Here is a 24,714-nt window from a genome sequence, read left to right as displayed (position 1 = left end):
GCATAAAGCAACAAGGCAAAAGGTGAATATCATATCCAATTAAGAACAGTTGATTTCCACCATTAACCACCTGATTAAGTCAGTTAATCAATGCCATCAAGTTGTACATCTTATTTCTTATAGCAACAGATGTGAATAATTAGGTTATGAGAATATTGCTTGAAGTGTCAGCGTAGTGTCTTTGATGACACACTCGCATCACCTCGGCTGAATTGTTATTGCGTCAGCCTGTCTTCTAGTCGCCACAGGTTGGCGGTTAGGCTTGTTATACCATCTCACGAGGCTCTATAGTGCACGTCCCACGAATATTTCACATCCTGGATTACAAATGCCAGCAGCCATATATATGCCAATGTTACGTGGCTTGTACAGTGCAATTTTCCAATTCATTCAGCACACACCGTAACATTCACGATGCAGAGCTCGATCGCTGCTGCTCTAGTTTGCTCTCTCACAGAAACGTGCATCCCGTGATGTTTGACTCTGACTGATAGAGTATTCACAAGGTGTTCACGTGAACTGTTGGGTTTCTGCCGTCTGTCAGTAAACTGAATAATCTGCATCCTATAATTGTTTCCTTTTCAGTGATACAAAAAGGTGTTGATGCAATTTTTTTAAGAGGCTTATATTTATGAAATGTCATTGTTTTCTTGCAAACCTTAAAGAGTAAGACTGCAGGGTGATATTTGCTGAACATGTGCCGAGTTTAGCTGTAATATTTTGTTACTAAAGAGAGAAATGTCACACTGCCAAGTTTCCTGAGGCCATCCACTCATCTTTGTGCTGGGCTCTGCAGAGACCTCTCATCAGATTAAAACTGGGAGCATGCACGGGTGCCGGATGTCATTGCATCCACAACACTAGCAATTCAATTCAATATTACGATGCCAAATTACAACATAAATCAGCCTAAGGCGCTATACATGAGCATTGTTTAAACCTTACCCATCCCATGAGCAAGCACACCAAAAAGAGCTTACAAGTGGTTACTTTTTGATTATGAGAAGAAACTTTAAGGAGACTAGACTCAGTGGGATGACCATCTGCAATGACCTTGGAACAGATAAATCAAAAACACAACACAGAATTGTCAGAACATGCAAACATCTAAACAACTATATATAGTCCTGTGCACAGACCAGCATCCCAGGGCTCCCAAAAAAGAAAGGGTCGCGGGGGCAGCAGCTCAAGCAAAGCCGCCCAGACCTCCCGATCCACACACACCTCCCCCAGCTCCTACGGGGGAACCCCAAGGCGTTCCCAAGCCATCTCGTTCTTTCGGTCATGAGCCAAATCTCATGACCATAGGTGAGGATTGGAACGTAGATCGATCGGTAAATCGAGAGCTTTGCCCCCCTACTCAGCTCTGTCTTCACCACGACGGTCCGATACAGTGACCGCATCACTGCAGATGCTGCACAGATCCGTCTATCGATCTCACGCTCCATCCATCCCTCACTCGTGAACAAGACCCCGAGATACTTACCATTCCGAGCATCTTCTTCATATTCTTATGGCTGCTCATGCTAGGGGGCACCACAGCAGATCATCTGTCTCCATCTCATTCTGTCACACCACCAACCACCTGCATGTCCTACCTCAGCATTTCCATAAACCTCCTCGTTGGCCTCCTTGGTGGCTCCATCCTCAGCATCCTTCTCCCTAGATATACTGTGGTGTAATTTTTACCAAAGACAAGTGATATGTTAACAACTAACATATTATGATGATATGCAAATGCCAGAAGATGATTATGTTGTGTATTACTGATAACATTTAACAGATGTTTAGAAGGATAAGTATGTACTCTTTGTGCACAGACTAGTTAATAGTATTTAGAAAAAACACACCTGATATATTCAAATATATGCAAAAATATATATTTTACAGCTGGGTGGACTGATTAAACTTTACTATAAATATATTTTGCTGTGTTTTTGATAACTTTTCCTTCCTTAGTTCAGGTTTGTTTTGTGCCATAACAAATGAAAATTAAATGTGCCTCTCATGTTTTTCTGCCAGTGAAGTACATGCGTGAGGCCACGCCGTATGTGAAGAAAGGATCTCCTGTGTCACAGATCAGCTGGGAGACCCCTCCTCCTGACTCCCCCCGTCTCGGTGGCTCGCCCACCCCCTCCTCCTGTAGTCCTCCAAGTTCTACTTTGCCCTCCCCATCTTTGCAGGGTGACCGCAGATGTATACCCCTCCAGATGTGCTACGTCACCCGTGCTATGACCACGCCGGACCCAGACAACAGGTAGGAGAGATGCACACCAAAACAAAACCAGTCTGGAGTGAAGGACAAACCATAGGAGACAGCTTTTGGTGTCATACACTTACGTCAGCAGTTCATTCACACTAAATCTAGGACACTGATTAGGTCCTCACATGTAAGTGTTCAGCTCTGAGTTACCTTATGTGACCCAGACGCTCCTCGATGCTCCTCCTTTCTACAGAGGAGAGAGAAAAAGAAATGACTTCCTCTAACCCTAAAGGGATTACTCTGTGGTGTTCTTTTTAGCTTCCTTCTAGACAGATGTTTTTAAATAGATTAAATCATTGTGTCACAGTGAATGTGTCAATTTAATTGGTTTGTAAAATGACAATGAGATTTTCAAACAGCACGGGGGCAAAAATCAATTTAGGGACAACTTTGGGACACATTAACACACTGAGTGTGCCGTCATCAGCACGAATGTTGGATGGAATCCATCCATTTTCTAAAGCTGTGATGGGGAAGCTGGAACCAATCCCAGCACTCATTGGGCGAGAGGCGGGCTAAACCCTGGACAGGCCACCAGTCTAACGTAGGTGGAATTCAGTAACTAGGAAAACTAACTGAAAAAAAACACGTTTTCTTATCAATTCAACCTCAGTATGACACACAGACTGTAAATAGCCTTCAGTCACATCACCTGTAGGTTTTCTGAAGTGCAGATTTGAAGCTTTAAGAGGCACCTGAAGGTGCCACCATCTGGGCAGTGCCTGAGTCTGTCTAACTCCCAGCCAACCCCTAAATGGGTTAAAGGGGTGGACTAGCATGATGAATTAGTAACTAGTTGGTCAGAGAATGCATGCCTCTTCTAAGGCCCAACTCTGCTGTCGTTACATCTGTCAACATCTTGCATTGATGTCTTCACAATATCCTAAGATCCTGATTGCTGTCCTTTGAACCTGGTCTTCCAGTCTGATCACTCATTACTGAGTCATTTCATCTCCGTTGTGGTTCTGTACACAAGCAACATTTCAATCAATCAATCAATCAATCAATTTTTTTATATAGCGCCAAATCACAACAAACAGTTGCCCCAAGGCGCTTTATATTGTAAGGCAAAAACCATACAATAATTATGTAAAACCCCAACGGTCAAAACGACCCCGTGAGCAAGCACTTGGCTACAGTGGGAAGGAAAAACTCCCTTTTAACAGGAAGAAACCTCCAGCAGAACCAGGCTCAGGGAGGGGCAGTCTTCTGCTGGGACTGGTTGGGGCTGAGGGAGAGAACCAGGAAAAAGACATGCTGTGGAGGGGAGCAGAGATCGATCACTAATGATTAAATGCAGAGTGGTGCATACAGAGCAAAAGAGAAAGAAACAGTGCATCATGGGAACCCCCCAGCAGTCTACGTCTATAGCAGCATAACTAAGGGATGGTTCAGGGTCACCTGATCCAGCCCTAACTATAAGCTTTAGCAAAAAGGAAAGTTTTAAGCCTAATCTTAAAAGTAGAGAGGGTGTCTGTCTCCCTGATCTGAATTGGGAGCTGGTTCCACAGGAGAGGAGCCTGAAAGCTGAAGGCTCTGCCTCCCATTCTACTCTTACAAACCCTAGGAACTACAAGTAAGCCTGCAGTCTGACAGCGAAGCGCTCTATTGGGGTGATATGGTACTACGAGGTCCCTAAGATAAGATGGGACCTGATTATTCAAAACCTTATAAGTAAGAAGGAGAATTTTAAATTCTATTCTAGAATTAACAGGAAGCCAATGAAGAGAGGCCAATATGGGTGAGATATGCTCTCTCCTTCTAGTCCCCGTTAGTACTCTAGCTGCAGCATTTTGAATTAACTGAAGGCTTTTTAGAGAACTTTTAGGACAACCTGATAATGAATTACAATAGTCCAGCCTAGAGGAAATAAATGCATGAATTAGTTTTTCAGCATCACTCTGAGACAAGACCTTTCTAATTTTAGAGATATTGCGTAAATGCAAAAAAGCAGTCCTACATATTTGTTTAATATGCGCTTTGAATGACATATCCTGATCAAAAATGACTCCAAGATTTCTCACAGTATTACTAGAGGTCAGGGTAATGCCATCCAGAGTAAGGATCTGGTTAGACACCATGTTCCTAAGATTTGTGGGGCCAAGTACAATAACTTCAGTTTTATCTGAGTTTAAAAGCAGGAAATTAGAGGTCATCCATGTCTTTATGTCTGTAAGACAATCCTGCAGTTTAGCTAATTGGTGTGTGTCCTCTGGCTTCATGGATAGATAAAGCTGGGTATCATCTGCGTAACAATGAAAATTTAAGCAATACCGTCTAATAATGCTACCTAAGTGAATAAGGTATAAAGTGAATAAAATTGGTCCTAGCACAGAACCTTGTGGAACTCCATAATTAACTTTAGTCTGTGAAGAAGATTCCCCATTTACATGAACAAATTGTAATCTATTAGACAAATATGATTCAAACCACCGCAGCGCAGTGCCTTTAATACCTATGGCATTGTTATGTGTCGACGCGGGTTGAGGAGCGGACCTGCGTCAGACAGAACCCAGTGCTACAAATAACCAGAAAAGCGGTTCCAAAAACAATATATTTATTACACCCGCTGTGCATAAAAAGTGTAAAAACAAAAATAGCGTCCTTCTGGTGGAGTGACTGTTGGCACGCTCTCCAGCGCCCGCAAGGATCAAAGCCCGGCGCTCCTGGACCCACTACCACCGCCAAACACCCCCCAGGTGGACACAACAAACTGACTCTCTGTGAAGCAAAGAAGAGGTGAGGTAAGTCAGCAGTTACAACAATATCTTTCAAAAGACACACGCTATCAGCAACACATTCAGGTCTGTATCTTTTTTAACTTTATGCAAATGAGCAGCTTCTCATAACAGGTGGAGGATCACTTATCCTCACGCCACAGCAGTGAGAAGCAAGCTGCACAATTCTCATCACAATTCAAGTATACTGTGTAACAAAACACCAAGTTACTATCAACAATTAGTCAAACACTTAATTACCTTTAATGTGTGCTGATAGCATGTGTCCTCACCCTTCCTTGCTTCACGGGCTCGATGTGTCAAACACAGGCGCGGTCCTCAGCGTCTCACAAACGAACATCACAAGGTCGAGTTCCCGGCAGTTCTGCTTGAATCACACATGACTTAAATGCAGAACGCCATCCAATTATCTGCTTCAGCTGAAAGTCTTTAAGGTTGCATGTGAGCACCCGTCACAGGTGCTACACATGATGTTGATGAGGGTGAGGACTCTTCAGCCAGCACCTTCTCCACAGAAGAATCAGTTTCCATGCCACCTGAAGAGCAAAGAAAAGAAAAGAACATCAAAATATCCAGCCACACCCCCCAACACACAACAGTACCCCCCCATCAACGGGAAGCCTCCCGGCGACCGAACAGACCAGGCCCGAGAACAGCACCTCCCTCCGGGGTCCACGTCAGGAAGCAGACAGCACCACAGACAGCAGGATAGGCACCGCAGCTGGAAGGCCGGCTGGCTCAACAAAAGCCCTAAAACATTCCCCAGTACAATTCAACACAGAAAAAAACATAAAACCCACCCAAAACCTCCCCAGGGGACCGTCCCATCAAACCCCGGGAAGAAAAGAAAGACTCCCAAACGCAAAAACCCAACACAGCCCCACAAACACAATACAAACGTAAATGCATAAAAGAAAAATAACAAACAACCCCCCCAGAATGACCTGCAGAGCCCAACCCCCCCCAGAAGGCCTTCATCGCCAGTTCCAGGAGGAACAGCCAGAACCATAATCCCACAAAGGTCCCCAGGTGTACATGGAGCAAACGGCGCCCCCCAGAGGACCGTACCATCAACCCCAGGAGGTACCCTCCCCACAACCCCGGAACCCCAGACCCGGTCACACTTGGCTAGTTGGCCCCAAGCCAATTCCCCCCCAGAGGACCGTCCCATCAACCCTGGAGGTGGAACCCGGAAGGAAACAGAACAAAATCAAAAATCAACCCCCGGAGGACTACCAAAAACAACCCCGGGGGGATATAAAACGACCGTAAACCCTGTTACCCTCCCCGGCACCCCGAAAGACCCCGGGTCCCTCCCAGAGCCCCTCGGCGGCTCAACTTTGGCGAACAGCTCAAACCATTAAGCCGGAGAAGGGAACAGGAAAAAACTAACCCAGCTCCAACCCCAAGGCGCAGCGGAGAACCGGAAATACGTCCGGTGCCCCAACTCGACCATACCCCAGCCTCTCGGGAGGGGTGGAACTACCGAAATGGCGAACGGCAACAGATCGGCCCACCCCTCCAACTGAGGTAAGTCTCCGTTGCACCAAACCCCGGCAACACCAATGACGAACGGTACAAAGGCTCACCGAGGCTGGAGTGGAACCGGGCCCTAACCAAACAAAGAAAAACGCCTCTAACACCCACCCCCCCCCCCCCCCCAGGTGCAGAGGTCTTCTGAGAATACTCAGCGTGACCAACCTGCACCACCCCACAACCCACAAGACAAACAGTCTTGGGGCAAGTGAGGTTGGGGTTAGGGATGTAGAGAAATAAAACAACAAAATAAAACGACCCAACAACCCAAACAGAAAATACCTAAAAACACATAGAAATTAACAATGACGTGAGCCCAGGCAGACTTCTAACCGCCTAACAGTCACTCCACCAGACACGCCTCTGACTCCCCAAACAAATTATAACCCCTATTTAAAGAAAACAAAACATTAACCCGTACTAGATTTTTTTTTTTTTTTTTTTTTTTTTTTTTTAATGTGTGTTATATTGCCTGTCCCAGAACACCTGGAGATACGTCACCATTATTTTTCTTGACGTTTACATGTCGGGGCAATACAGTAATCTCTGTTCGTCCGAGCTGCATGGGCTCATCAACAGGAGGAGCCAGAGGTCCCGTCGGAGGAGCCTCAGTGGGGCGAAGAAGAGGCGGCTCAGATCTGCGTCGGGGAAAGCCCCGAGACGAAAAAACCCGCTCTGATGGGCGTCCTCTCTCGCGTCCACGCTCCTTCATCCGATCATCTAGATGAATCACCAACGATATTAGCTCATCTAAATCGTTTGGCCCGTCACGGACTGCCGGCTCGTCTTTTAATGACTCATTTAACCCATCTACAAACATTCCTCGTAAAGCTGCGGGGCTCCAACCTGACTGAGCAGAAACCAGAAAACATTGCATCACCACACAAGGCTCTGGACGACAAACAATCGGTTCGGACGCCGAATCTCTGGGTGACGGAGTTATCTGCACTAGTATCGATGATGCCGCAGCTGGAGCAGCAGGAAGTGGAGCGGCTTGCGCTGCAAGCTCCGTAACACGGACGTCTGTTTGTTTAATTTGGTTTGCGAGATGCTGTAATTGCTCCCATATTTTCTCCAAGTGTTCTTGAACTTTTTCGACAAAAGGAACCGCTTCTGCCGCTGGGTCCATTATGGAATGGCCGGGAACTACTGTTATGTGTCGACGCGGGTTGAGGAGCGGACCTGCGTCAGACAGAACCCAGCGCTACAAATAACCAGAAATGCGGTTCCAAAAACAATATATTTATTACACCCGCTGTGCATAAAAAGTGTAAAAACAAAAATAGCGTCCTTCTGGTGGAGTGACTGTTGGCACGCTCTCCAGCGCCCGCAAGGATCAAAGCCCGGCGCTCCTGGACCCACTACCACCGCCAAACACCCCCCAGGTGGACACAACAAACTGACTCTCTGTGAAGCAAAGAAGAGGTGAGGTAAGTCAGCAGTTACAACAATATCTTTCAAAAGACGCACGCTATCAGCAACACATTCAGGTCTGTATCTTTTTTAACTTTATGCAAATGAGCAGCTTCTCATAACAGGTGGAGGATCACTTATCCGCACGCCACAGCAGTGAGAAGCAAGCTGCACAATTCTCATCACAATTCAAGTATACTGTGTAACAAAACACCAAGTTACTATCAACAATTAGTCAAACACTTAATTACCTTTAATGTGTGCTGACAGCATGTGTCCTCACCCTTCCTTGCTTCACGGGCTCGATGTGTCAAACACAGGCGCGGTCCTCAGCGTCTCACAAACGAACATCACAAGGTCGAGTTCCCAGCAGTTCTGCTTGAATCACACATGACTTAAATGCAGAACGCCATCCAATTATCTGCTTCAGCTGAAAGTCTTTAAGGTTGCATGTGAGCACCTGTCACAGGTGCTACACATGATGTTGATGAGGGTGAGGACTCTTCAGCCAGCACCTTCTCCACAGACAAATCAGTTTCCATGCCACCTGAAGAGCAAAGAAAAGAAAAGAACACCAAAATATCCAGCCACACCCCCCAACACACAACAGGCATGCTCTAATCTCTGTAATAAAATTTTATGGTCAACAGTATCAAAAGCAGCACTGAGGTCTAACAGAACAAGCACAGAGATGAGTCCACTGTCTGAGGCCATAAGAAGATCATTTGTAACCTTCACTAATGCTGTTTCTGTACTATGATGAATTCTAAAACCTGACTGAAACTCTTCAAATAGACCATTCCTCTGCAGATGATCAGTTAGCTGTTTTACAACTACCCTTTCAAGAAATTTTGAGAGAAAAGGAAGGTTGGAGATTGGCCTATAATTAGCTAAGATAGCTGGGTCAAGTGATGGCTTTTTAAGTAATGGTTTAATTACTGCCACCTTAAAAGCCTGTGGTACATAGCCAACTAACAAAGATAGATTGATCATATTTAAGATCGAAGCATTAAATAATGGTAGGGCTTCCTTGAGCAGCCTGGTAGGAATGGGGTCTAATAAACATGTTGATGGTTTGGATGAAGTAACTAATGAAAATAACTCAGACAGAACAATCGGAGAGAAAGAGTCTAACCAAATACCGGCATCACTGAAAGCAGCCAAAGATAACGATACGTCTTTGGGATGGTTATGAGTAATTTTTTCTCTAATAGTTAAAATTTTGTTAGCAAAGAAAGTCATGAAGTCATTACTAGTTAAAGTTAATGGAATACTCAGCTCAATAGAGCTCTGACTCTTTGTCAGCCTAGCTACAGTGCTGAAAAGAAACCTGGGGTTGTTCTTATTTTCTTCAATTAGTGATGAGTAGAAAGATGTCCTAGCTTTACGGAGGGCTTTTTTATAGAGCAACAGACTCTTTTTCCAGGCTAAGTGAAGATCTTCTAAATTAGTGAGACGCCATTTCCTCTCCAACGTACGGGTTATCTGCTTTAAGCTACGAGTTTGTGAGTTATACCACAGAGTCAGGCACTTCTGATTTAAAGCTCTCTTTTTCAGAGGAGCTACAGCATCCAAAGTTGTCTTCAATGAGGATGTAAAACTATTAACGAGATACTCTATCTCACTTACAGAGTTTTGGTAACTACTCTGCACTGTGTTGGTATATGGCATTAGAGAACATAAAGAAGGAATCATATCCTTAAACCTAGTTACAGCGCTTTCTGAAAGACTTCTAGTGTAATGAAACTTATTCCCCACTGCTGGGTAGTCCATCAGAGTAAATGTAAATGTTATTAAGAAATGATCAGACAGAAGGGAGTTTTCAGGGAATACTGTTAAGTCTTCTATTTCCATACCATAAGTCAGAACAAGATCTAAGATATGATTAAAGTGGTGGGTGGACTCATTTACTTTTTGAGCAAAGCCAATAGAGTCTAATAATAGATTAAATGCAGTGTTGAGGCTGTCATTCTCAGCATCTGTGTGGATGTTAAAATCGCCCACTATAATTATCTTATCTGAGCTAAGCACTAAGTCAGACAAAAGGTCTGAAAATTCACAGAGAAACTCACAGTAACGACCAGGTGGACGATAGATAATAACAAATAAAACTGTTTTTTGGGACTTCCAATTTGGGTGGACAAGACTAAGAGTCAAGCTTTCAAATGAATTAAAGCTCTGTCTGGGTTTTTGATTAATTAATAAGCTGGAATGGAAGATTGCTGCTAATCCTCCGCCCTGGCCCGTGCTACGAGCATTCTGACAGTTAGTGTGACTCGGGGGTGTTGACTCATTTAAACTAACATATTCATCCTGCTGTAACCAGGTTTCTGTAAGGCAGAATAAATCAATATGTTGATCAATTATTATATCATTTACCAACAGGGACTTAGAAGAGAGAGACCTAATGTTTAATAGACCACATTTAACTGTTTTAGTCTGTGGTGCAGTTGAAGGTACTATATTATTTTTTCTTTTTGAATTTTTATGCTTAAATAGATTTTTGCTGGTTATTGGTGGTCTAGGAGCAGGCACCGTCTCTACGGGGATGGGGTAATGAGGGGATGGCAGGGGGAGAGAAGCTGCAGAGAGGTGTGTAAGACTACAACTCTGCTTCCTGGTCCCAACCCTGGATAGTCACGGTTTGGAGGATTTAAGAAAATTGGCCAGATTTCTAGAAATGAGAGCTGCTCCATCCAAAGTGGGATGGATGCCGTCTCTCCTAACAAACCAGGTTTTCCCCAGAAGCTTTGCCAATTATCTATGAAGCCCACCTCATTTTTTGGACACCACTCAGACAGCCAGCAATTCAAGGAGAACATGCGGCTAAACATGTCACTCCCGGTCTGATTGGGGAGGGGCCCAGAGAAAACTACAGAGTCCGACATTGTTTTTGCAAAGTTACACACCGATTTAATGTTAATTTTAGTGACCTCCGATTGGCGTAACCGGGTGTCATTACTGCCGACGTGAATTACAATCTTACCAAATTTACGCTTAGCCTTAGCCAGCAGTTTCAAATTTCCTTCAATGTCGCCTGCTCTGGCCCCCGGAAGACAATTGACAATGGTTGCTGGTGTCGCTAACTTCACATTTCTCACAACAGAGTCGCCAATAACCAGAGTTTGATCCTCGGCGGGTGTGTCGCCGAGTGGGGAAAAACGGTTAGAAATGTGAACTGGTTGGCGGTGTACACGGGGCTTCTGTTTAGAACTACGCTTCCTCCTCACAGTCACCCAGTCGGCCTGCTTTCCCGGCTGCTCGGGATCTGCCAGGGGGTAACTAACGGCGGCTAAGCTACCTTGGTCCGCACCGACTACAGGGGCCTGGCTAGCTGTAGAATTTTCCACGGTGCGGAGCCGAGTCTCCAATTCGCCCAGCCTGGCCTCCAAAGCTATGAATAAGCTACACTTATTACAATTACCGTTACTGCTAAAGGAGGCCGAGGAATAACTAAACATTTCACACCCAGAGCAGAAAAGTGCAGGAGAGACAGGAGAAGCCGCCATGCTAAATCGGCTAAGAGCTAGTAGCTATGCTAAGCTAGCGGATTCCTAAAAACACGCAAAGTGAATAATGTGTAAATAATTTAGAGGTGATTCAGCAGAAGGAGTGCTTTAGTTAAGGCACGTAAAGATTACACTGGGAAACAAATCGTAATCTAGATAACTAGATCAATCTAACTGCGCAGATTAAACAGCTAACAGATACAGAAAAACACCGCTGTGCTCCGGAACAGGAAGTGATACAATACCGCAGTGAGAGCCAACCACCAGTAGAGGCTATTTAAAAAGTTAATTAATGAATAAATTTTGCTGTCCAAATACTGTATTTTCCAGAGTATAAGTCACAATGTTTTTTACTAGTTTAGCAGGCCCTGTGACTTACGAGGTCTATTAGAAAAGTATCCAACCTTATTTTTTTTTTTTCAAAAACCATATGGATTTGAATCACGTGTGATTACATCAGACATGCTTGAACCCTCGTGGGCATGCGAGAGTTTTTTCACGCCTGTCGGTTACCATCATTCGCCTGTGGGCAGTCTTTGAGTGAGGAGTCGCCCACCCTCTCGTCGATTTTTTCATTGTTTAGGAATGGCTCAGAGACTGCTGCTTTGTTTGATCAAAATTTTTTCAAAACTGTAAGGCACAACTGAGTGGACACCATTCGATAAATTCAGCTGGTTTTCGGTAAAAATTTTAACGGCTAATAAGAGATTTTGGTCTGGTAGTGTCGCCGTAAGGACGGCCCACGGCGCCTGACGGCGATCTGCGCTTCGAGGCGGCAGCGTCTCGCCGTTTCAAGTTGAAAACTTCCACATTTCAGGCTCTGTTGACCCATAAGTCGTCAGAGATCTTTCAGAAGAAGTCGGCATGAGGAGTTTATTCGGACATTCCATTGTTAACAGACATTTTGTAATGAAAGAACGTGCGGGCAGAGTTGCATGTCGGGCCGGACCTGACCATGGGGGGTTGCTACAGGAATAACACCTCCGTTGGAAACCTTAACGGGCAAGTTGGAACATGCCCAAGCTGTTAAACAGTTTCTCAGTTACTCACTTGTTGAAAGCCATCAAAAGCCGCCTGAATTTTACAAATGGTTTTCAACACGGACGTGTTTTTCCTGTCACGGCGCACACAGATTCGCCGAGTCGTCACGGAAACGACTCGGCGAATTTCACGCACGTCTTTCATTAAAAAATGTCCTTAAACAGTGGAATGTCCGCATAAAGTCTTCATGCCGGCCTCTTCTGAGTCTTCTCTGTTCTCTCACGACGTCCTGGGTGAATTAAGCCTTAAATTAGGATGTTTTCAGGTCGAAACAGGCCGACAACGGCGCCTGGAAGTGCTGCACGACATCCCGCGCCGTGGGAAGTCCTTACACCGACAGAAACACCCCATAATCTCTCATCAGCCGTTAAACTTTTCACCGAAAACCAGCTTAATTTCTCGAATAGTGTCCACTCGGATATTCCTCACAGGTCCACAAAAAATTTTGATAAAGCAACGCGCGCCGTTTCGAGTAGCGTGTGAAACAAAGGAATTCAGCCGAGAGGGCGGGACCACATCTCACTCAAGGCCTGCCCACAGGGAAATGACGTCACCGACACGCATGAAAAAACTCACGCATGCGCACGAGGGTTCAAGCATGATTGGTGTAATCGCACGTCATTCAAATCCATATAGTTAAAAAAAATTAATAAAAGGCTCGGTTTATTATCTAATAGACCTCGTATACTCTGGTGCACCTTATATACCGAAAATATGTAGGGATCCATGGCCTCTAAATTGGGTCGTGTTTATAAAATATGTAGCTGACATTTTTTTAACAGTGCTAATAAATTATGCAAAGGTTATATAATTATTTGGAATGGTGTGTTAGTCCAGAATGTAATTATCAACTTCCATTGTTCACTGTTGTTAGCTAATATCTGTAGTTTCTCCATAAAATTTGTCCTATCAGTGTTCCATTTTAGCATACCAAACTGCAAATGTCAACTCTCCCCAGTTTGATCAAAGCCATATGTATGCACACAGAGGCCACTTGGCTTTTAATATATAGATTATAATGACTGTTTACGAGGTCTGTTAGAAAAGAATCCGACCTTTTTATTTTTTGCAAAAACTATATGGATTTGAATCATGTGTGCTTGCATCAGCCAAGCTTGAACCTTCGTGCGCATGCGTGAGTTTTTTCACGCCTGTCAGTTGTGTCATTTGCCTGTGAGCACGCCTTGTGGGAGGAGTGATCCAGCCTCCTCGGCAGATTTTCATTGTCAGGAAATTGGCTGAGCGACTGCCGCTTTACTGCATCAAAGTTTTTTCAGAAACTGTGAGAGACAGCCAGGTGGAAACCATTTGGAAAATTCAGATGGCTTTCGGTGAAGATCTTATGGGGATCACACAGATTAAGGAGCATTACAACTGGATTAAAGACAGCCCACAGCGACAGAGGGCGCGCCACGCACCGAGCGGCCATCGACAGGCTGAAATGACCAGATCATTTCCAAACTGAATGTTGTGTTGATCCGGGACGTCGTCTGACTACTACAGAAATGGCAGAAGATGTGGACATACCACTTTTTCGGCACATTCCACTGTTACAGGAGTTTTTGTCATGGAAAGAGGAGCGGAGGAATTCGCCACAGAGCTGCTAATGGCGCGGGACAAAAGCACCTCGGTGTTGGTCTCACAGGACAAGCCCTGACATGCCCAGCTCTTGCACCATTCGGAAAATTTAGACGGCTTTCGGTGGCTTTTCAGTCGTGTGACTATCCGAGAAATTGTGGACGAGCTGAACATGCCACAACATGTCCTGTGAGGCTTCATCACGGCGTTGCTTTTTGTTCTGCGCCATGCGGCTCCGTCCCGACACGCGAATTCCTCCGCACGTCTTTCCATGACAAAAACTCCTGTAACAGTGGAATGTGCCGAAAAAGTGGTATGTCCACCTCTTCTGCCATTTCTGTAGTAGTCAGCCGACGTCCCGGATCAACAAAGCATTCAGTTTGGAAATGATCTGGTCGTTTCAGCGTGTCGATCGCCACTCAGAGCGCGGCGTGCCCTCAGCCGCTGTGGGCCGTCTTTAATCCGGTTGTAATGCTCCTTAATCTGTGTCATCCCCATAAGATCTTCACCGAAAGCCATCTGAATTTCCAAATGGTTTCCACCTGGCTGTCTCTCACAGTTTCTGAAAAAATTTTGATGCAGTAAAGCGGCAGTCGCTCAGCCAGTTTCCTGACAATGAAAATCCGCCGAGGAGGCTGGACCACTCCTCCCACAAGGCGTGCTCACAGGCGAATGACGCAACCGACAGGCGTGAAAAAACTCACTCATGCGCACGAAGGTTCAAGCTTGGCTGATGTAAGCACACATGATTCAAATCCATATAGTTTTTGCAAAAAATAAAAAGGTTGGATTCTTTTCTAACAGACCTCGTATATAGAACTTTCCCAAGAATCAAAACACTAAACAAAATGAACTCCAATAGTAAAAGAATAAATGCTAGTAATAAAAAATACACTACAACAATGCATAAAAATTCCAAATTAAAGAGCTCATAACACAGAAAAAGGTGTGACTTATGTATGTTTTTTTCCCTCTTCAATAGGCTTTTTTGACAGGTGCGACTTATACTTCCGAAAATACGGTACTTATGTACCTGAACGTGGCTCCACCGACAGTTCTGGAATGATTCTGTGGACCAATTCAGCACTCAGAATACAAGACCACAAGACCGGTCTTCATTCTAGAACATCATCCATTATCACAGCCATTATTTCATAGTGATAATGTTTCTCATGGACCTATACTATAGAAACCTTGTGAAATGATCACTTGGTGTTAAATTAAGATGGTTTTGCTTTGCGTCAGTTACTTTATGACAACATGGTGCAAGCAATCGATGCATTTTGTGAGTAGCGCTTAAGCTTGGATCAAACTCACACTTGATGTTGGTTAACTTAGATTCTAGATGTCAGGAAGGATTTCTGTAATTTCTGCATTGAAATCCATCGTCTGAGGAAGCAGTGACGTGGCATGTTTGTGTGCAGTGTTCTCAATAATAAATACGCAGGTTTTACATGTCTGCTGTGGCTCCCGGCTCCCGTGTTGGACCACCACGTCGTGTTTTAGTGCCTTGTCCAGCTGCACATCTGGCTCATGAGTCTCACTCAGCACGTCCTTAATCAGCTCGCCTTTTACAGGCAGCGCTTCTATTTTTAACCCCGAGGAACACCTGGAGCTGATCTAGACGCTCTGTGCCACCACCATGGGTTTGATGGTGGTGCAGATTCATCACGTTCACTGGGGTTTTTCCTTCCAGGTCCCTGAGGTGTTTGCTCACTTAAAACCACGCTGCATCTGTAGTTCTTGTTTTGAAGCATTAGGAAAACTTGGACTGTGCGGCGCTGCTTCCAAAGATGTTCAGTTTATTTGAAGAGGAAAATTCACCACACACAGAGTGAATATGGAATATACACTCAACAAAAATATAAACGCAACACTTTTGGTTTTGCTCCCATTTTGTATGAGATGAACTCAAAGATCTAAAACTTTTTCCACATACACAATATCACCATTTCCCTCAAATATTGTTCACAAACCAGTCTAAATCTGCGATAGTGAGCACTTCTCCTTTGCTGAGATAATCCATCCCACCTCACAGGTGTGCCATACCAAGATGCTGATTAGACACCATGATTAGTGCACAGGTGTGCCTTAGACTGCCCACAATAAAAGGCCACTCTAAAAAGGTGCAGTTTTGTTTTATTGGGGGGGATACCAGTCAGTATCTGGTGTGACCACCATTTGCCTCATGCAGTGCAACACATCTCCTTCACATAGAGTTGATCAGGTTGTCAGTTGTGGCCTGTGGAATGTTGGTCCACTCCTCTTCAATGGCTGTGCGAAGTTGCTGGATATTGGCAGGAACTGGTACACGCTGTCGTATACGCCGGTCCAGAGCATCCCAAACATGCTCAATGGGTGACATGTCCAGTGAGCATGCCGGCCATGCAAGAACTGGGACATTTTCAGCTTCCAAGAATTGTGTACAGATCCTTGCAACATGGGGCCGTGCATTATCCTGCTGCAACATGAGGTGATGTTCTTGGATGTATGGCACAACAATGGGCCTCAGGATCTTGTCACGGTATCTCTGTGCATTCAAAGTGCCATCAATAAAATGCACCTGTGTTCTTCATCCATAACAGACACCTGCCCATACCATAACCCCACCGTCACCATGGGCCACTCGATCCACAACATTGACATCAGAAAACCGCTCACCCACACGATGCCACACACGCTGTCTGCCATCTGCCCTGGACAGTGTGAACCGGGATTCATCCGTGAAGAGAACACCTCTCCAATGTGCCAAACGCCAGCGAATGTGAGCATTTGCCCACTCAAGTCGGGTACGACGACGAACTGGAGTCAGGTCGAGACCCCGATGAGGACGACGAGCATGCAGATGAGCTTCCCTGAGACGGTTTCTGACAGTTTGTGCAGACAATCTTTGGTTATGCAAACCGATTGTTTCAGCAGCTGTCCGAGTGGCTGGTCTCAGACGATCTTGGAGGTGAACATGCTGGATGTGGAGGTCCTGGGCTGGTGTGGTTACACGTGGTCTGCGGTTGTGAGGCTGGTTGGATGTACTGCCAAATTCTCTGAAACGCCTTTGGAGACGGCTTATGGTAGAGAAATGAACATTCAATACACGAGCAACAGCTCTGGTTGACATTCCTGCTGTCAGCATGCCAATTGCACGCTCCCTCAAATCTTGCGACATCTGTGGCATTGTGCTGTGTGATAAAACTGCACCTTTCAGAGTGGCCTTTTATTGTGGACAGTCTAAGGCACACCTGTGCACTAATCATGGTGTCTAATCAGCATCTTGATGTGGCACACCTGTGAGGTGGGATGGATTATCTCAGCAAAAGGAGAAGTGTTCACTATCACAGATTTAGACTGGTTTGTGAACAATATTTGAGGGAAATGGTGATATTGTGTATGTGGAAAAAGTTTTAGATCTTTGAGTTCATCTCATACAAAATGGGAGCAAAACCAAAAGTGTTGCGTTTATATTTCATGTGGTGAGATTTGATGTTGAATCTGTAGCCTTTCGTCAGAAGATTTCTGTGGGAAACATTTTCCTGACTGCTTTGTAACCCAGTTTCAGTCACTATACACGCAGCCCTGCACATCGTCTGCTGCCTTTTCTCTCAGGTATCTAATTACTACAACTAATTACTGGACTTCAAAGCTTTCACACGGAACAAATACTGCCGGAAAAGTTATTCTTGTGATTATTTATAGTTTAATATCAAACATGGTAAATAATGAACTAGAAGGAAACCAAAAGAGCACATTCCTCCACCAACCAGTGACAGCCAATCAGAATTCTACCCACCCTTCCCCAGTCTCTTCTTTTCAAATGTCTTGCCTCTCATCTAAAATGTAGTTTATGTTATGATAGCGGAGGTTATAATTCAACATCACCAGGGATAAATTTCCTTCATGATATCACTGAACCTGATGGTTTGGCTGCTGTTCAGTTCAATTTAATTCAGTTTAGTAATAGAGACAAATCGTATCATATCAAACCGCTGTGCACAAGCACGGTCATGACCTTACCCACCCCATGAGCAAGCACATTGGTGACAGTGGTAAGGAAAAACTGCTTTGTTCATTATAAGAAGAAACCTCAAGCAGACCAGATTCAGCGGGGTGACCATCTGCTGTGGCCATACCATAGGCTTTATATATATATATATATATATATATATATATATATATATATATATATATATATATATATATATATATATATATATATACATACACACAGTGGTCCCTCGTTTATCGCGGGAGTTACGTTCTAAAAATAGCCCGCAATAAGTGAAATCTGCGAAGTAGTCAGCGTTATTTTTTACAGTTATTATAGACGTTTTAAGGCTGTAAAACCCCTCACTACGCACTTTTCTCAAACAGGCATTAACATTTTCTCACTTTTCTCTCGTGTGTAAACACTCTCAAAGTTCAAACCTTAGTAGAAAAATAAGACCAACCTGTTTTCAGGCCCAAACATTTTTTTGAGAAATAAAAATAGAACGTTTTCCTACAAATAGTTATGATGGCTTTTAGAACTAACAAATTTAATTTTAACGATCAACCTACGAGGTTGGACACATAAGAAATTATTAATAGTGACTGACCAGTATTTCACAATTCCTCTGATCGCGTCTCTTCGTCGTGGCGCTGCTCCGCTGTCGCGCCTTTTTCCACTGAGTCACACCTCGGTGCAGGTGTCTTTTTCCGAGTTCAGCTCCCAGTTTTCATGAGCTGAACTCAAAGATCCAAAACATTTTCAATATTCACAAAAGATCTATTTCTCGCAAATATTGTTGACAAATCTGTCTAAATCTGTGTTAGTGAGCACTTCTCCTTTGCCAAGATAATCCACCCCACCTCACAGGTGTGTCATATCAAGATACTGATTAGACAGCATGATTATTGAACAGGTGTGCCTTAGGCTGGCCACAATAAAAGGCCACTCTGAAATGTGCAATTTTGCTTTATTGGGGGGGAGGGGGGTCTGGAGGGGTCAGAAAACAGGTCATTATCTGGTGTGACCACCATTTGCCTCAAGCAGTGCAACACATCTCATTTGCATCTCATCTCATAAGGATGATTCTTTAACTACGGGCACTATTGGCCTTGTAAATGTAATTTCCACCACACCATTGCCTTACAATATAAAACGCCTTGGGGCAACTGTTTGTTGTGATTTGGCGCTATATACATGTGCTCTGATGTCACTGTTTATCTCCATAGAAACTACCCAAACAATCTTTCATACAAACTGTTTAAAGGGGCATTACAGTGTTGTGGTGGAAATTACGGCAATAGTGTGGGACAACTACATTTTGTTTAAAAAAAATCACAACAGTTGTATGACATTGAATACCCCAATTATGTTTTGATTATTTTACTGATATTTTATTCAGAGATATTTTAAAACATTAGAAAAAATGTTTCTTTACCATTCATTTTTATCATTGGAGATCAAAAGTCTGGGTGTGGGACAAGCACAAAACAGCAATATTTGCATATATTGATGCTGAAAAAAGTGAAAAAGTCATCATAGACTACTAGAACAAATTTCTTAACACACTTTCATTGTAAAGATAACTATAAAAGTGTGAAATTTCCCCTTTTTTCTGTTTTTCATACAATATGATCAAAGGACATAATAAGTGCCCGTAGTCTAAGAATCACCCATAAATCATATTCTTGGGGACTGCGTGATGCTATCTTAACGATTTCCTTTTTCTCAGTAATCGTACAAATACACCTTAACAGGTGTAGCTACCAACAGCTGTTAAAAGTGCTAACGCCGTTAGTATACAACATTAAATCCGATGAGAGTTTCACTCAGTGTGAATATTGCAACAGAGACGTCTTAGATGATCTGTTAGGATGTTTCACCACGCAACAAGCCGTATTGTTACAGGTGTTTGCAATAAAATACTCCAAACAAACAGTTTCCACCATCAACTGCATCGCGCGGAGTCTGAGCAAAGACGAGACGCGGAAACACTCAGCCGCTGTCACTCAAAGTGACCTCGCCCACAAATTTACAGAACTTTATGGCTTAAACATCTTAAATGAAGAAGTTAGAAAAAATTCATCCCCCGCACAGTTGTCATGGAGGAGGAAACTTTCCACAGAGACCAAAACTGTTTTTTGTACCAGGCTGTAAACATGTTTATTTCTGCTCTAAAGTTGGACATTTTAACACAGAGTGCTATGGAAAAGTGCTCTGTTTTGGAACCAGCCTGAAGTGGCCAGTCAAGGAACTGCACATCTGCATCGGCTTTATTTCATGCGGTTGCAGCTTGTGCCATACTAACAAGATAGAACAAAAAATACAACACAGCCTTCATGTTATCTCCGGACATGAAGGATTGGCTGCTGTTCTTTCTTGTTCCTTCATGATGTGAACACTCATGAATGTTGGGCCCCTTTTCATTTATGAGATGCCCTCTGATTTCGCTGTAAATGTTTCCGATAATTATTAAAACCAATTATCTAAATAATAAAAATGTCTTTCAGCCATTATCTCGATCGTGTATTTGTTTCAGCTTTCAAATCCCACCATGAGGCTTAAAAAGGGAATCATCACTTAACCTCCGAGTAAGCTGTAATTAATCTGTTTGTGGATCATTGATAACGGATACGTCATTCTTAGCTCTCCCTCTGTCAGTCTTTCAGAATACAAACGTATTTTTGTTTGTGTGCGCTCTGTGTTCAGAGTGATTTTGTTGCAGTTGCATGAAGATGAAACTCACTCTTGATGCTGGCTGCATTATGCGCTGAGGAGGGCCTGATATGTAGCATTTTAAAATTCAAATTTAGCAAAGCACAAAAATCAAAGAGCCCTTCAGTGAGATTGAGGAGCTTCTTGCAGACACATTTTTCTCAACAAATACTAAACGTGAAGAAAAAAAAATTCACAGAGAGACCGCACTGTGGCATTTGGCTCAGAGAGAGTCCTTATGTGAAGACAGTTATGAGCATCTGATGATGCTAAAAATAAATATTTGACATAATGCATTGAGGTTGTGTGAGATTTCTGTGTGTTCAGATGAGAACTTTTTTAGTTGGGCCCTTAATTATATGAAAAAAAAATGTTTCAGAAGCTTAGATTGGGAGATTGAAGCTTTTTCAAGATTTATCTTCTCCTCCTTCAGACAGTTGGAGCTGCACTCCCCTGACACCAGGCACACCGTGGTACTGCGGTGCCTGGACCAGCCGTCGGCCCTGGCCTGGTTTTCTGCCATGCAGTCTGCCACAACCACACTGGCACAGGTCAGAGATTTCACTCCTTTGCAGATAAATATGAATGAGATTGTCTGAAGTGCAGATATGATCACCAGCCTGTTGTTGCTTCACAGCGGGTCATGGCAGAGGTCATCCAGAACACAGCCAGGAGCGGGATTGCTGGCAGCAAAGAGATCCGACACTTAGGATGGCTGGCGGGGAAGGTAGGATTTGTTTTTGGTGCGTTTGTCAGCATGCAGACACACACCTCCCATTTTACACACGTACCTGTCTGATTCAAACCTTACGAATGCTGTACGGAACTGTTACTTAGCAACGTATTTTCATTATGGGTAAAAGTTGACCCTCAACCTCCTAAATCCCAAGACGCGATTGGCTGAGGCAGGACTTCAAAGAGCAGTTAAGTTAGGGTAAGTTAGGGGCTCGGTGATCAGCACGGGTGAGGTGAGCGAGGGGGAACAGCCAAACTCAAAGCTAAATTATATGTCGTAAATGTGCCTGCACACCAGCCACCTTCACTTTTAACATTTCCCAGTGGGCACACAGAGTGAGTCTGTGCTACCAGAGCTCTGCAGCGCTCCACATCAGGCTGCTTCTGTCGCATTTCATAGACTTACAGACTGCGCAAGGGAAGCAAGAATATCAAACTGCATCCTCTGTCATAGAATTAAACCACTGACACTGTACACTAAAAAAATGGCTCTTTGGATGAACTCAATTCAATTATTGGTAGGATTTCTATTTAATAAATATATGTAGCCCCAACTCAAATAAAGCACATCCATGCAAGAAAATGTAATTTCATTTAGTTGTGACTACATATTTATTAGGTGGAATCCAATCCATTGAGTCAGTTTTTTAATGTATCACTCAAACAAATGACTCATTGGATTAACTCGATCAAATCGATCATGGGCGGAATTTTATTTATTAGGTGGAATCCAATCCAGTGAGTCAGTTTTTTGAGTGAACAAATGACTCATTGGATGAACTTAATTCAATTATGTGCAGGATTTCCATGTAATAAATATATGTAGACCCAACTCAAATAAAACACATCCATGCAAGATAATGTAATTTCATTTAGTTGGGACTACATATATTTATTAGTTGGAATCCATTCCAGTGAATCAGTTTTTTGAGTGTATCACTCAAACAAATACTCATTGGATGAACTCAATTCAGTTATGGGCAGGATTTCCATCTAATAAATACATGTAGACCCAACTAAATTTAATTAAATTATCTTGCATGGATGTGGTTTATTTGAGTTGGCGCTACATACAGTAATGTTCAGAATAATAGTAGTGCTATGTGACTAAAAAGATTAATCCAAGTTTTGATTATATTTCATATTGTTACATGGGAAACAAGGTACCAGTAGATTCAGTAGATTCTCACAAATCCAACAAGACCAAGCATTCATAATATGCACACTCTTAAGGCTATGAAATTGGGCTATTCGTAAAAAAAAGTAGAAAAGGGGATGTTCACAATAATAGTAGTGTGGCATTCAGTCAGTGAGTTCGTCAATTTTGTGGAACAAACAGGTGTGCATCAGGTGTCCCCTATTTAAGGATGAAGCCAGCACCAGTTGAACATGCTTTTCTCTTTGAAAGCCTGAGGAAAATGGGACGTTCGAGACATTGTTCAGAAGAGCAGCGTAGTTTGATTAAAAAGTTGATTGGAGAGGGGAAAACTTATACGCAGGTGCAAAAAGTATAGGCTGTTCATCTACAATGATCTCCAGTGCTTTAAAATGGACAAAAAAAACAGAGACACGTGGAAGAAAACGGAAAATAACCATCAAAATGGATAGAAGAATAACCAGAATGACAAAGGCTCACCCATTGATCAGCTCCAGGATGATCAAAGACAGTCTGGAGTTACCTGTAAGTGCTGTGACAGTTAGAAGACGCCTGTGTGAAGCTAATTTATTTGCAAGAATCCCCCGCAAAGTCCCTCTGTTAAATAAAAGACATGTGCAGAAGAGGTTACAATTTGCCAAAGAACACATCAACTGGCCTAAAGAGAAATGGAGGAATATTTTGTGGACTGATGAGAGTAAAATTGTTCATTTTGCGTCCAAGGGCCGCAGACAGTTTATGAGACGACCCCCAAACTCTGAATTCAAGCCACAGTTCTCAATGAAGACAGTGAAGCATGGTGGTGCAAGCATCATGATATGGGCATGTTTCTCCTACTATGGTGTTGGGCCTATATATCGCATACCAGGTATCATGGATCAGTTTGTATATGTCAAAATACTTGAAGAGGTCATGTTGCCTTATGCTGAAGAGGACATGCCCTTGAAATGGGTGTTTCAACAAGACAATGACCCCAAGCACACTAGTAAACCATGGCAGGGTTCCAAACCCTGCCTTGGTTCCAAACAAACAAAATTGATGCCTCGCAGATGTGAAGAAATCATGAAAAACTGTGGTTATACATACAACTAAATACTAGTTTAGTGATTCACAGGATTGCTAAGAAAGCATTTTGAACATAATAGTTTTGAGTTTGTAGCGTCAACAGCAGATGCTACTATTATTGTGAACACCCCCTTTTCTACTTTTTTTTTTTACTAATAGCCCAATTTCATAGCCTTAAGAGTGTGCATATCATGAATGCTTGGTCTTGTTGGATTTGTGAGAATCTACTGAATCTACTGGTACCTTGTTTCCCATGTAACAATAAGAAATATACTCAAAACCTGGATTAATCTTTTTAGTCACATAGCACTACTATTATTCTGAACACTACTGTATTTATTAGATGGAATTCCTGGTCATAATTGAATTGAGTTCATCCAATGCATCAGTTTTTGAGTGTATACGTACATGAGCAACACCTCGGCAATTGTGTCAAATTATACATAGATTCAGCAAATCCTGCAGCTATAAGGGAATCACAGTGATCTTGTAAAAAATAAATTATTCCATCATCTGTGGAAGATTGAAATGTAACACTGTTTGATTCTCCTTCTCCCATTCACAAAGGGGTGGATATGTAAAGGCAAAGGCAAATTTCATGCACAAAGCAACTCAAAGTGCTTCACAAGATTAAAAACAAAAACACCTTAACATTACAGGATTAAGAACATTAAAAACAAGACATTTGAATTACAATAAAAGGAAATGTATAAATATATATATATTTAATAAGTTATTGAAAGGCAGCATTGAATAAAAATGTCTTAAGCCCAGATTTAAATAGACTAAGTGTTTGGGCAGACCTCAGATGTTCATGTAGTTTGTTCCATAAATGAGGACCATAAAAACTAAAGGCTGCCTCACTGTGTATAGTTCGAATTCTAGGGACACACAGTAAACCTGTCCCAGATGACCTGAGGACTCTGGGCGTCGCACAAGGAATCAACATATCTAGTATATATTTTGGTGCAAGACAACGCTTTATA

At 43.1% G+C, this 24,714-nt stretch overlaps 1 protein-coding gene across 1 annotated transcript in view; it reads left to right on the top strand.

The window, feature by feature from the left end:
• The window catches only part of sntb1 (syntrophin, basic 1), a 145,479-nt gene that overhangs the window by 74,314 nt on the left and 46,451 nt on the right, over positions 1–24,714 (top strand). The window contains exons 2-4 of the mRNA XM_034175229.1: positions 2,023–2,257; positions 21,206–21,323; positions 21,410–21,499. Of these exons, the coding sequence (XP_034031120.1) occupies positions 2,023–2,257; positions 21,206–21,323; positions 21,410–21,499 (443 nt within the window). The remainder of the gene's footprint in view (positions 1–2,022; positions 2,258–21,205; positions 21,324–21,409; positions 21,500–24,714) is intronic.

The sequence above is a fragment of the Thalassophryne amazonica genome, chromosome 7 (genome assembly GCF_902500255.1).
Source record: "Thalassophryne amazonica chromosome 7, fThaAma1.1, whole genome shotgun sequence".
Classification (NCBI taxonomy): domain Eukaryota; kingdom Metazoa; phylum Chordata; class Actinopteri; order Batrachoidiformes; family Batrachoididae; genus Thalassophryne; species Thalassophryne amazonica.
Note: the sequence above shows the minus strand (reverse complement) of the source record. Positions and strands in the feature narration are given on the sequence as shown.